Raw genomic sequence first — 14,415 nt, 5'->3', positions numbered from 1 at the left:
AGTAGAAAATAGTTCAGGGTGAATAAAAACAAAAAAGTAAATCCCAAAACCTATGGGATACCACTGAACCAATGCTCAGGGGAAATTTATAGTTGCAAATGCCTTTATTAAAAAAAACACACCCTGAAATCAATAAACTTTAAAAGCTACAAATTTAAGAGCCAACTAAACCCAAAGCAAAAAAATAAAAAAATAATAATCCAAAAGCAAGCAGAATAAATGAAATAATAAAGATTAGAGTAGAAATTAATGAAATAGAGACTAAGAAAATGGTAAAACCGAACAAAACCAAAAGTTGGTGTTTTTTTTTTTTTTATGATCAACAATATAGGCAAACTTATAGCTAGACTGAGGAATAAAAAAGCAAGTGAGAATACCGAAATCACTAAAATCAGAAATGAAAGAGAGCGAGAACATGACTACTGTCCTTACCAAAATAAAAAGTATTATCAGGATATGATGAGAAGGCCACCATTTGATCTTAAAAACTCATAATACCAGTCTCACCTGAGGAAAACATCAGACAAACCCAATGGAGGGATAGATATCCTGCAAAATACCTGACCAGTACTCCTTGAATTATTAAGGTCATGGTGTGACGCAATTGGTTGAGCAACATTGCCAGAAGGTTGTTGGTTTGATTCCCGGTCAGGGCACATCCTCACGTCGCGGGTTTGATCCCTGGTTGGGGTGCATATAGGAGGCAAGTAGTTGATGTTTCTCTCGCACATTGATGTCTCTTTGTCTCTCCTTCTCCCCTCCCTTCCTCTCTCTCAATAAATAAATAAATAAATAAATAAATAAAAAAACATATTTAAAGAAAAACCTCTGAGAAACTGTCACAGACGTGATGAGACTCAGGAGACGTGAAAACCATGGAAAGTGGGATCCAGGAACAGAATGAGGACATGAGTTGGAAAACTAGTGAAATCTGAAGAAAGTCTGTAGTTTTCTTGAAAATGTATATATTATGTAATTTGTGTTATTTTATATTCTAGATATGTCATTCCTATATTTATATATTATATACTTATAAATATAGATTTAGATCACAAATATATTATATATGGAAAAGAATGAAAAGAAGCAAAACACAGCACTTGAATCTATGCAAGAATAAATCAATATAGTCAGTAATCTTGTGAGAACTTGCATAGTGACAGATGATTACTAAACTTAGTGTGGTAATCACATCGTAAGGTATCAGATAAATGCTGAATCACAGTGTTATACACTTGAAACTTATATACTATTATATGTCAACTATACATTAATGAAAATATTTTTAAATCCTAAAAACACCCACAAAGTATTATCAGGGAATACTACAGAGAATTGTATGATGACATTTCAGCTAACGTGAATGAGATGCATATATTTCTAGGAAGACATTGTGGGGCTAAAAAAATATTAATACTTTTCCTATAGCCTTCTAAGTTCTTCTAGCTGGGCCAATAATGAGATTAAAGAGAAGGAGTAACAGGAGAAAATTGACGTTTTCATACATGCACATGGAGAATTCCTATAAGCATGAAAATACCAAAGACAGTGAGGCCCCACTGAGTGTAAGACATTTTGTACAAAGGAGAAAAGCAGGGAAACCGAGTATTGGATTTCAGACGTGAGAACGGTGATTTACAGGTGGCTGAGGAGGAACTGAACACCCGGCAGGAAATCCCCCCTGGGTGACCAGGAACAGGGAGCTGGGTGTCTAGCCAACAGCTCCGCCCCGAAGCCCTGTTTGCACACTTAATCCCCGACTTAGGTAGGATGCCTGAAGGTTCTCTTTCAGAAGCAGATGTTTCTGTCTGAGCCTCTTGGGCCGGGAAGTGGGGAGGGTCAACGGTTCTTTATGAGACTGTTTCTTGAGAAACAGCCTAAAACCAATATTCCAAAAAGGCAACTTCAAGATGGCAGAATTTGGGACCCTTCAATATAAATGCCAAAACGGACTGAAAAGTAAATAGAAAATCTGGAAAGACCTTTAACACGTAAAGAGAATGAACTGGCAATAAGAAGAAAGCTCATTGAGTACCAGTAAAACCCAGACCTGATGGCTTCTCTGGTGAATTCTAAAAACGACACTCCGTTTTCTTCTGGCTTGCATATTATTTTAGATCAGACGTTTGCCTCACTTCTTCTCAGTGATCTTCCCCATGCCCAGTGGCTACTAGGCCCCCCTATGAAAGACTTTTCTTTTCCAAGGATAGAAGTGTTGTTGTTATTGAGGTTTTGTTACAGGAGGTAGATAGTTAGTTATTAACAAAAGAGAAGGGAGAAAACTGGCTGAGCCTTTCAGTAAACAACAAATTCACAGACATTGCAGGGACTAGCTGGAGTCACTCTGCCAAATGGGTCAGGTTCGAGTGAGCAGGAAAGACCGGCTTTCCTATCACACCGGGAACAACCGGTCAGCTCCCCCAAATAGTCGGGGGAAGGAGAAACAGTGAGAGGGAAGTTCCTTCACTGTGTGCATGTGCAGTGGAAGCCAGACGGCGGTCCTAAAGGGGAGGAGACAAATGTGGAAAAATTCCGGAAGAAAAGATTGGACACAATAAGGATGCAAGCCCAGGAAAAGCCAGGAAAGGAACTGGATCGTCTGAGAGAAAGCTGCTCTCTCCTAAGCCCAAGGAAACAGGACACACAAAGGTCTCTTTAGCAGCAGGGCCGGAGGGCAATGCCGAGGGGCCTGGGCACCGCTGAGCCGTGGCGGTGGCTGTGCAAATAGGGAATGAGGCACCGGGAAGTGAAGTGATGCCCACTGTCACCCTGTGCCGGGTGAGCAGCTCTGGGCCCTGTTGACCCTCCTGGGCCTGGTGGCCCCGCATGTGGGCTGCGGCCTGGCAGCTGGACTTCTTTCGCTGCAGGAGGGAGCTAAGCCACCTGGCGGTGGAAGAGGCATCAGCGTGGGCACCTGGGGCAATAAATACTATCTACCTGCTGCGTAGATTTTCAAGGGTATTCTAGTAAATCCTGCCACTATTGCTTAAAACCCTCCTATGCGTGTGTCCCTGAAATTCCTTTTCTGTGACACCAGGGAAGAACCCATTTCCAGAGTGGTCATCTCTAGTAACAGTGTTAAATGTCTCCTTGCCCCAGCCTCACTTTGTTTTCACCCGTGCTGTATATCTGCCCTTAAAGCACAGAGGGTACGGTGCGTACAAGTTCTTAGATGAGAAGAAAAGCAGTGGTGGCTGTAGATCTTATGGAGGTGGTGGACCTTAGATGGGGCTCGAAGGAGAAGCAGGAGATGCCTGGGCAGAGGTGCAGGCGAGCACTCCAGGCAGGAAGACAGGGTTCTGGGCCTTCCTCTCCCATAAACCTGACGTAGGTAAAGTCTGACTTGTCAGCCCACACCTTGTTTAACGAGGCGTGGAGAACAGTCGATTCTCAGTGAACATTGCAAACCCAAGTTGACTCCCCGCCCTTTCAGAGCCGTAGCACTCGTTCTAACTTTCCTGTTAGGAGAGTTGGGTTCACCCTCTCTCCACGGATACCTGGGGCCATGAGAGTCTTTCTCTTAATTGTTGCTGTCCTCGTTCTTGCTCAGATCTTCTCAGGTAAGAGGGAAAAGTCTTACAGATGGAAGGATGGCAGTCTGTTCAGGATCTGTCTTTTGAGAAGAAAGCTGGGCTTTAGGAAAGTGCACAACTCACCCCATAGTTTAAAAAGAACCCGAGATGAACGAGTTACTGGAAATTCTTCCCTGAGCTCTGACACAGGACAATGGGGCCCCATGGACCCAGACGTCTCTAACCAGAGAGTATGCAGTTAATTGTCTTAAAAGCTCTACAGAGGGTACAGACTTCTTTCCTGTTAAAGCCATTTTCTCCTCTGCAATCTCCCACCAGCTTCAGGTTATGTTAAAGTGACTGCTAGGAAATGAGAGGAAAATCTCAGAGGCAAATTCCAGACACACTTGTTCATTTAGGGAAGTACAGCCTTGGTTGCCTCGATGGAACCGAAAATATGGCAACAGGTTCTTAACAGTGTTTTTCTATGTCTCCCTAAATTGTCCAAATCTCCTAATCGTGGATTAGTTTGGACTGTCTTCCTAGCTCTCACTTTTAAGTTCCGAGTCCTTTGAAATGGCCTCTATTTGCTCAACACCCTAAGAACTCTTTTTGTCCATCCCTCCAACTGTCTGTCACCCCTGTTAAGACGCCGCTCCATGCACGGGTCCTGAATTCCTGCACTTGTTTATCACACAGTTGGGCCTCGGTCGGCCTAATGAACCAAGAGATACTGAATGTGTGCTCACCGCTCCTGAGAGGTTCTTCTGAGAACTATAATGAAGACAGGTCGAATGGAAGTAAACATATAATTAGAGCATGGCCTTTGCCCTTAATTTGCTTGATGTTTTATTGGTTTATTGTTTAAAATAGAGTGACTAAAAAAAGACAGTTTGTTTCCCTTTCGTGTCAGTCTAAAAAGAAATAAGCTGACTAGGCTGGGTAGAAGGCTCTTGCCCATTAAGTCAAATGGGCACTAGAGAGGAAGGTCTGTTTGCCATCCTAAACCCGTGACTATTTTATCTGGTTTTATTTTTTTTTCTATTTTTTTTAATTGAGGTATTATATGTGTACATATCTTACCATTGCCCCCCCACCCCACTCCCATATATGCCCCCATGCCCCAGAGTTTTACGTCCATTGGTTATGTTTATATGCATGCTATTTTATCTGGTTTTAAAGATGCTCTAACAGGAAAAGCTAAAAGGTAAGTCAAGAACACGATGAAATCGACAACCTAGAAACATCTGTCCACTTCTGTATCATTGATCCACACAGAAACTGATGTCTTTAGCTAAGTTTCCATGTGTCCAGCTAAAACCCAGGGGTCCTGTTTTTGAATGTCTGGAAGGAAAATACTCACAACCTGTGTGTTTCTGAAAACTGCTTTCACACTCTGTGCTCGGATAGGGTCACCTGTTAGTATTGTCTTCTTTTCATTGCGCTTGTCATTATTGTTTTAATTATCTGCCTGATTCACTATGTAAACACATTCTGCATGTTTCATGTCGGCCAATGTGGGGAAGCACAGGACTTGGTTGGAACGTCTGTAAGGAGAATCTCTGAAAGGTCGTGGCCTCTGAGGGGACCTTGCCGAAGGCGGCAGCCCCTGCCTCGACTTTTCCAAACAAGTCAGATCTCTGGGGTGTTGTGCTGGAATCTCTCTGTTTAGTCTTTAAAGACCTGACCTTGTAGAAGCATATATTTTCTCAAGGATGCTTACCTGCTGATTGTATCCAGAGGCTAATTTTAGTTCAAGCTGTTGTGACAATAAAAGCCAACGAGGCAGGCGAACAGGGTACTTGGTGGCGACAGCCAAGCAGTGCCTTAGCCTCTCTTTCACAGAAACGGGTGTCAGAGCATCTGTCCATCCGTCACTCAGGGTCTTCCGGTCAGATGCCTGATAGGCTTCAGTGATCTATGACTCCCAGATCCCCACTTCAACTTTGGACTGTACACATTTCCCCTCACTTTGAGCAGACATCTAAGTCTTTGCAGTTTCTCCCTCACTGGGCCGTGAGCAAGCCTAAAGTCTCGTTTGTGTAACAGCTAGAACGCACCCTTGTCCTCCCAGAGCTGCTCTTTCCAAGGAGAAGCCGGCTCCCTTGGAGGGTAACTTCCAGTGTTCTCGACCCTTTCTCCTGAGAACACATAACCCCCATTTCCCCCGGTTACTCCTCCTTGAAATATTTTCATTTTCTTCAGCTTCGTCTCTTCCTTCTGGATGAACACACATTGCTCATGTTGCTCTAAACTTGTTTGCTGGGCTAAAGACACTACTCTGCTGCCCCTCTTTACAGAGCCGGCTGCTACCACGACCCTTTTATGCTTGAATTCCAAGTGGTGAAACTCCACAACCCTGTGCCTACCTGCTTGTAATGTAAATAGCACAATCTTCACTGTTTGCTACATATCAGAGGCTATTAATTTGGAGACATGAAAAAATCATTTATTGGAAATAACTGTTTATTGAAACTAGAAAATATATTGTTTCCCTCCCAGGAACAAAAATTCTGTTGCGTATTGCCTAGACGTGATTAGGACAGAAGGAACTCTTTGTTTGTTGGTTGGTTTTCCTAAATGAATATCAAGTCAGGACTCCACAGCGACTTTCAGGGACCTGAGCTCAGACACAGCTCTCCCATGACATGGTTTGTCGGAGATTTATGCTCTGTCTCCAGGAGGTTCCTAATGGGAATTCTGTATTTGGCCTGGGTGAGTAAGTTTGTCTTCCAGGAATTAATTACTGGGTAACTGAAGACTAATTTCTTTCTTCACTTAGCCAGGGGAGGATCTCAAAGGCATATCCGTTGTGCAAAGATGGCTGGTCGCTGTGAGATCGAATGCCTTTCCTTTGAAGATAAGATTGGGGCCTGCAGAGCTGAGCTAACTCCTTTTTGCTGCAAAAAGAGGAAAAGGAATTGAACACTAAGCAGCAGCTATGGAAATGAAAACGGTGCTCACTGGCGGCTGTGAACTCAGTGCTCAGTGCTCTTTGGGTCTTCGCATATTTTGGATTCGCTGAAGCAGCCTGTCCAGTGCCTGATGCTGCAAGGAAATACCATTTCTAGGCCGTGAGCTTCTGGAGCGAAGACGCTGCGCCCAGCTCACCTGTGCACCCACAGTTCCTGGTATGGGGCCTATGGCTTATTTGATTGATTGATTGATTGGGTGAGTTAGTGAATTAATAGACTAAATAGGTAAGTTGGAAATGTTGGACTGAGACCCATAGGAACTGAGTTGTAGTGACCCGGCTTCAAATGTGGGTGTGAGGACTTGGCCGTCTCTCCCAAGGTTCTGATTCCTGTAACTGAGGAGACTGAGCTGCATGGTGAGTGGATCACCTTCTGGACATGGTTTGGCGGCCTCAGCCTCATGCTGCCAGGCCTTCTCCTCCTCCTCTCCTTCCTCAGCAGCAATGGCCAGAATGCCTTCCCCTCCCCCTCTGGCCTAGAGTGTCACCTTCCACAAGGAAACGGGCCCTGTCAACACTCACCTGCCCACAGATGGACAGCACCTCCATTCTGGCCCCTGTGGTGAGAGCCTCTCGGATCCCAGCCCCCGAGCTCTCAGCCCTGATCTCTTAATAGCGATCCCAGAACCAGCCCCGACCTGTGCAGCATTCACCTCTGGCTGTTTCTGAACCTTGTTACAGTGTCATCCATCACCCTCATTCCCCTCTTTGCCTCGAGGATGGCCTTCTGGATATTTCTCTTCCTCCTCGTCACTCCTCAGACTCCTGTGTGCCCTCTCCCACTCCCATAGCTTCAGTCTCACCCAGTGACCCAACTCCCCATTTCTCTGGCTCCAAGTCCCCTTCCTACCCCACGCTGTGTGTTGTGCAGCCTCCCGCCTGCCTCTGCCAGACTCCCTCCCTGGCCTGCTAGTGCCTGCAGTGCCCTGCATGCCAGGCATTTGCAGTCCAGGAGCGGCTGTTTCATATATATACATAGACATATATACTAGAGGCCCAGTGCACAAAAATCATGCACAGATAGGGTCCCTAGGCCTGGCCAGCCATCGGGCTGATCTGTGGGGCGACCTGCGGGGCCTGGTGCCACCTGCTCATCTGCTCCACCATCCTGCCACGGTCCCACTCTCGTCAGGGCTGGTCAGGGCCGGCAGTGCCTCCACTGCCACCCACTGCCAGCACCGTGTTGCCGACGCCCGCCATGTTCTGCACCGGCCCCTGGTGGTTAGCACATGTCTAACTCCTCATCAGTCGAACTCCTGCCCATGGGGACAATTTGCATATTAGCCTTTTATTATATAGGATTTCAGAGAGAGGAAGGGAGAGGGGGAGAGAGATAGAAACATCAATGATGAGAGAGAATCATGGATCGGCTTCCTCCTGCATGTGCCCTACTGGGGATCAAGCCGGCAACCCAGGTATGTGCCCTTGAGCGGAATCAAACCCAGGACCCTTCAGTCCTTCAGCCAGTGCTCTATCCACTGAGCCACACCAGCCAGGGCTGGGCAGTTGTTTCTATTTCTGGTTCTGGTGGGCTGTGTTCCCAGGGCAGTAGGGTTTGGCTCCAGGCTCCTGCTCCCTCTGCATTCTCAGTGAACCCCCCAGGACCCTCAAATGGACTTGCAGCACCCACACTCTCAACCCTGGGCAATAAGAGGCCCTGCTTTGCTGTGCACCTGGCTCTCCACCCTGCCCTCCTGGTCCAGGTCTCCTCTGAAGGCTGAGTGCTGGCCGCAGGTGCTCCACTCCTTTGTCTGGGCTCTGGTCACGGAGTACTCCTTCCGCTCACTGGGTCCCCCAGCTCTGAGGTCTGAGCCCCCAGCTCTGAGGTCTGAGCCCCCTGCATGGTGCCCCAGGCTCACAGGAGCAGCCCAGCTGCACCCACCACCTGCAGCACCTTGAACACCAGCCTCCAAGAGGCATTCCCATTCTCTCCCCAGGCCTAGCGTGGGGACTGTGTCGATGCTTGTTAAACTCTGTGCCCTTTCAGCCATTCAGGACCCATGTGAGCAGTTCCTTGCATGAAATCCCCTCTGTTTCAAACACGCATCGTGGCTTCTGTGTACCTGAAAGACACTGGTCTGATAATTCCACACTCGCTTCTAACTCTAACTTTCTGCTGAAGCTTATTAGGCGCATTCATTGCAATCCATCACTTTCTTTCTCAAACGATCTTCATTTAACATTCTAGGTCTTAGTAAACAGTGTTGTAATTTACTCAGACACGGCTTACTCAAATGTAATTTACTCAAATGGCTTACTCAGGGATGCTCACATTCCCTCCTAAATCACACAATTCACCAAATAAATCTACGAAAGTGCTTTATCAATATTCGCAAATTGTGTGGTAATGTTCCCCTCCCCCTTTGTTCTCACTGACATTGTTCTAGCTCAGCAGCTGCAGCCCCCACTGCTGATCGCTCTGTTAAACTAGTTCATCCTCATTGCCATTGTCCTCACTGGAAAGCTTACTTAGGATTCTGGGATTGGATATTACAAGGAATAAGGAATGTTTCCACCTTCTCATGTTTCGCGTGTGTGTATGCGTGAACACATGCGTACACCCCCCTACACACTCACCATGTCAGCGTTTCAACCACAACAACTAAATATCAGATTCGCACTCAGATGTATAAGAATATCTAGAACTCTGAAATGTCAGAGCGAGAAGTAGCCGTGGAGTTAATCCAAGTCAATTTTTCCAGAACAAAGTGGGTTGTATTGACAGAATTTCCTACAAATCTATGCTCTGAGTGCCATGGTAACACTGTTTTTTGTTGTTGTTGTTAATCATCACATGAGCATATTTTTCCATTGATTTTTAGTGAGAGTGGAAGGGAGGGGGAGAGACAGAGAGACACATCGATGTGAGAGAGACACATCGATTGGTTGCTGCCTGCATGGGGATTGAGCCTGCAACTGAGGTATGTGTCCTTGACCACAATCAAACTTGCAACCCTTCAGTTCAAGGGCAGACCCTCTATCCACTGACCCAAACTGGCATGGGCTGCACTCTGGCACTTGCTTTATGGGAACTCTTAAACTAAGAACCTTGATTTTTGAAAAACTTGGGCAGTAACATTTGAGAACTCCCGACCACTGAACAGAGGTGCACCTGAGATTCAAAGATGACGCACCTTCCAGGAGGAGCAGAGGTGGCGGTTTAGAACTCCACACCAGCCCTTTTGCCTCTTGGGCCAGTGGTGCTTCACTGTGTTCACTGTCCATTTGGGAAGGACACGTTGAGGGGAAATGAACAAAATGGCTCACCTTCTTGCTCCAGGTACAGAAACTCAGACTTTCGTGGGAAAGACAGATATGTGTCCAGCAACATACAATGTGGCAAGTTTTAAATATATATATTATTGATTTCAGAGAGGAAGGGGAGAGAGAGAGAGAGAGAGAGAGAGAGAGAGAGAGAGAGAGAGAGAGATCAACGATGACGGAGAATCATTGATTGGCTGCCTCCTGCATGCCCCACAATGGGGATTGAGTTTCTAACCTGGGCTTATGCTCCAACAGGAACTGAACTGTGACATCCTGATTCATAGGTCCATGCTCAACCATTGAGCCACGACTACTGGCCAATCTGGCAAGTTTTAGAACGTGCTGGGAGAACTGTGGAATTCAGAGCAGGCGTGAGGGTGATGGATTTTGACTGGTGTTATTGGAGCATGCAGAGAGTGCACAGACGCAATATCCTGTCCCTGTTTAAGCCAATTGCTCTATCAACCCACCCTGAATCACGGTGACTGAAACCGAAGGGTTGTCACTGATAAATGTCCACTTTACTGCTGATATATCGGTAGCTTATGTTCCCATTTGACAATTATTTTCATTTAAAATGGCCACTTCCATAATTCTAGAGAACTGAGCTTCTAAAACAATGAGGACTCTCTGTCCCCCCTTGAAGGCCGTTCTGGTCCTATGGGACCCTCTGTCCCTGGATGTCCCGAATGAGGTACTAAGGTGCCCTCATTACACAACAAAGGCATCCCACCGGCCGCAGGAGGCGCCCACGGCTGCCTGTCTCTATGGGCACCACTGCCCACGAGAACTGTTGTCTCTCTCCTTTGCCACTTTCTTCTTTTTGCACTAAGTCTCAGGTGACAAAAACAAGTTTATATCAGCCTTGGTAAGTTCAGAAAATGTGAGAGCTTAAGAGAATTCTACACACAAGACACAATCCCCATGACCTACACGCCAAGAAGGGGCCCCGTGGCAAAGTCAGTGACGGGAGCGGCCGTCCCCTGATCCCCCAATGATCTCTCTGGTGTGTGAACCACACACTAAATCAGGGAGACACCGACTTAGCTAAGAGGCAGTCAGAGGCTTTCCAGGTGCCTGCAACCATCTCCGCTTCACCTCTGAACCTGAACAGGATCTGGGTAATGGAAAATGGGCATTTTCCTAATAATTCTTTATCTCTAAAACTCCTCTGCTTACATTCTCCAAGAGTTAGTGATGCTAGATCTGATAAGAGAGAGGCAGGACCAAGATCCTGCACTCAAATGGAAATGGCTGTAAGGATCACTCTGAGTTAAGAAAACTATGACAAGGTTGCTGATCTTCAGAGCTTGACTCTGTCCCCGTGGATTTATTTTAGCATTTGGCTCTCTGTGCTGCCTTTCAATGCCTGGGCTTCCCACATAGAACCTACACAGACATTTCAAACTGACTGTGACACCGAGTGTGCCCTTTACATGCAAGGTAGAAGCAAGGACCATTCTGCCCAAACAAGAGAACAAGTCAATATCTAAAACTTCTGGCCAAGTGTGTTCAAGGGGGAATAAGCAGTAGTACTATTTGGAAATAATATTACTATACCTGTTTGTTTTCCCTATGAGCAGGGCCTTAGGGTTTAGTAAAATGTAGGTAGTGGACATAGAGGTAACAATAGTGCATTATTATTATTATTATTAGTAGTAGTAGTAGTAGTAGCAGTATTTTGTTAATCCTCACCTGAGGATGTTTTCCATTGATATTTAGAGAGAGTGGAAGGGAGGGAGGGGGGAGAGAGAGAGAAACATCAATTTGAGAGAGACACATCAATTGGTTACTTCCCACATGCACCCTGACTGGGGCTGGGGATGAAACCTGCAACCCAAGTACATGCCCTAGACCGAGAATCAAACCCAAGACCCCTCAGTGCTCAGACTGATGCTCCAACCATTGAGTCACACTGGCCAGGGCACTAGTACCTAATTATTCATGGCAGTCAATCAAAAGGAGAGGAGAATGAGAATGGTGTTGACAATGGTAATAGTGAGTCTGCAGACATACAGATAAAGCAGTCAGTCCCTGTTCTGAAGAAGACGACTCAGACTTCAAACAATTCTGTAGAAATTTCATCTACATTTTATCCACATATTATTTTACTCATCAAAATTATTGGGTTTATAAAGGACAGAAGAACTCGGGTCAGTTGTGAAAACTGTGGGAAAGTACTGCCATCACATAAGACAAAAACCTTAAGAAACAACAGATGATTCCAGGGAAGGGAATGTAGACACTGGAAAAGGCAAGGAAACAGGTGATGCTGGGGAGCCCAGGAAGAGCTGGTCCCTGCTGACACCTGGACGTTAGCCCCATAGGACTCCTTGTGGACTTCTGGCCTTAAAAACCATAAAACAGAATTCTGTTGTTTGAAGAGAGTTTATGGTAAGTGGTCACAGCAGCCATAGGAAACTATAGGATGTGGGACAGGAGGCCCAGGAGACACTGCCACGTGATTCTCAGGCTGAGAGTGAAGCAACGTCCCAATGTGACAGCGGACAACACCCAGAGAAGGCAGTTATGGGTGTGACGCTCAGAAACCTCCAGGAACTTGTTCTGCGAGGAGATGAAATCGATGGATACACCTGTTGAGAATGTGCTGTTAGGAGATTCAGACACTGAGCAATTCTTGGGAGCGATCCCTTGCCTCTTATCTCTTGTTGCCTCTTTCATGGCCCACATTGGGCACCAGAATGTGGGGGCCTGATGCGGCGGGGGGCAAATATGGCGGGGATCTCCCTTTTCCGCATCCCATGCGGAAAGAGAGATGAACGAACCGGTTCTAAGTGGAGGCGGCCAGGGATTGAGAAATATTAGAAATAAAGAGAGGAGAGATAGATTTGAAAGCTGGGGCGGGGTGGATCTTTCTGTGCCTGGCTGAGGCCACAGAACAGATCCAGACTGCAAAGCTGAGGCTTTATTTATAATCAGGGACAAACAAGGCAATTAACAATGTTCTTGTAAGTTTCACTTGTTTTGGCAGCACTTGCTGCCCCTCCCACAGCCCACCAGCTACCCAGGAAAGATCTAGGGATCAGTTACAGGATCAGGCTTAATTATGCTGGGAGGGGTCTGCCCTCCAAACGAACTTGTTTGTGATCCTGCCACAGGTCAGTCCGAGGCTTAACCCTATAACCGCTTCCTGCACATGTCTCTGGAAACACATCCCTGGATGCAGTTTACAGGCACTGACAGTTTCTGTTTGTTTGGTGTGTGTGCTCCGTGCAGCACAGAAAGCTGTGGGTGCACTTGTTCTAAGTTGGGATCAGGGTTCCTGCACAAGTGACTTGCTTCTGGTTCTACTTCTCTCCATTCGGGAGGCTTCTTTCCGTGATGGCGGTCTTTCAGAGTTGCCTATGTCTGCAGTTCTGATTTCCTGGCACGCTCGTGTTGTGTCCTGCAAGCCTGTGCATCTACCATATGTGCCTGTGTAATGCTGCTCAGGTCCTCTTTTTCATTGACATTGTGTTTGGAAATTGTTTTAAGACTAGAGGCCCGGTGCATGAAATTCGTACATGGGGGGTGGTGTCCCTCAGCCCAGCCTGCACCCTCTCCAATCTGGGACCCCTCAAGGGATGCCCGACAGCTCTTTTAGGCCTGATCCCAGTAGGATTGGGCCTAAACGGACAGTCGGACATCCCTGTCACAATCTAGGACTGCTGGCTCCCACCTGCTCACCTGCTTGCCTTCCTGATTGCCCCTAACCACTTCTGCCTGCCAGCCTGATTACCCCCTAACTACTCCCCTGCCAGCCTGATTGATGCCTAACTGCTCCCCTGCCGGCCTGATTGTCCCTAACTGCCCTCCCCTGCAGGTCTGGTCATCCCTAACTGCCCTCCCATGCAGGCCTGGACCCCCCCAAATGCCCTCCCCTGCAGGCCTGGTACCTCCCAACTGCCCTCCCCTGCTGGCCATCTTGTTTCCACATGGGGGCAGCCATCTTTGACCACATGGGACAGTCATCTTGTCTGTTGGAGTGATAGTCAATTTGCATATTTCTCTTTAATTAGATAGGAGGATAGAGGCCTGATGCACAGGTGGGGACTGGCTGATTTGCCCTTAAGGGTGTCCCGGATCAGGGTGGGGGTTCCCTTGGGGCATGGGGGAGCCTGGGCAAGGGGCCTTTGGTGGTTTGCAGGCTGGCCACACCCCCAGGTGACCCACGTGGAGGCCCTGGTATCTGGGATTTATTTATCTTGCATAATTGAAACTTTGTAGTCTTGAGTGCAGGCCGGGGCAGGCTAGGAAGTTTGGTTTCCTCCATCGCTGGGGAAACCCAAGCCTCCTGCTTGCTCTGTGGCTGCAGCCATTTTTGTTGGCATTTATTCATCTTCCATAATGGAAACTTTGTAGACATGAGTAGAGTCCATGGTCAGGGCAGTTCCTTTTCTGTTGCAAATTCCGTTGTAGCTGCATTTCTCAGGGACACAGACACATCTCAGAGGAGCCAAATTCTGTTTCAGAAGGTGTTTCTACTGGCTTTCCAGGGCATGGCAGGTACCAGATTTCACAGGCCTGACATCTTTCATTCTTGCTGCCAGCGTTCATCCAGCAAAGTCACCCCTCTTGGAGATCAGAGGCTGCTGGAAGGCCGGGTGCTACTCCTTCCACCTGGGTCCCCGTGGGTGCTGGCACCCTGCAGCCTCCACACCTCAC

The 14,415-nt window shown here is 47.1% G+C and overlaps 1 protein-coding gene across 1 annotated transcript; it reads left to right on the top strand.

Moving 5' to 3' along the window:
- The first annotated feature begins 2,826 nt into the window (after window positions 1-2,826).
- LOC103303346 (beta-defensin 107A-like) lies at window positions 2,827-6,437 on the top strand. The gene is made up of 3 exons (XM_054712720.1): window positions 2,827-2,906; window positions 3,466-3,560; window positions 6,295-6,437. Exons 1-3 carry the CDS (start codon window positions 2,827-2,829, stop codon window positions 6,435-6,437), a joined length of 318 nt encoding a protein of 105 aa, XP_054568695.1.
- Window positions 6,438-14,415: the final 7,978 nt, after the last annotated feature.

The sequence above is a fragment of the Eptesicus fuscus genome, chromosome 3, assembly GCF_027574615.1.
Source record: "Eptesicus fuscus isolate TK198812 chromosome 3, DD_ASM_mEF_20220401, whole genome shotgun sequence".
Lineage (NCBI taxonomy): Eukaryota > Metazoa > Chordata > Mammalia > Chiroptera > Vespertilionidae > Eptesicus > Eptesicus fuscus.
Note: the sequence above shows the minus strand (reverse complement) of the source record. Positions and strands in the feature narration are given on the sequence as shown.

What these genes read in the sequence shown, in the direction of transcription:
- LOC103303346 (XM_054712720.1), top strand. Translation starts at nt 2,827, where the DNA reads ATGTGGGCTGCGGCCTGGCAGCTGGACTTCTTTCGCTGCAGGAGGGAG. An exon ending in GCGGTGGAAGAGGCATCAGC is followed by an intron (nt 2,907 to 3,465) that starts GTGGGCACCTGG and finishes CTTTCCTGTTAG; the next exon opens with GAGAGTTGGGTTCACCCTCT. An exon ending in TCTTGCTCAGATCTTCTCAG is followed by an intron (nt 3,561 to 6,294) that starts GTAAGAGGGAAA and finishes TTCTTCACTTAG; the next exon opens with CCAGGGGAGGATCTCAAAGG.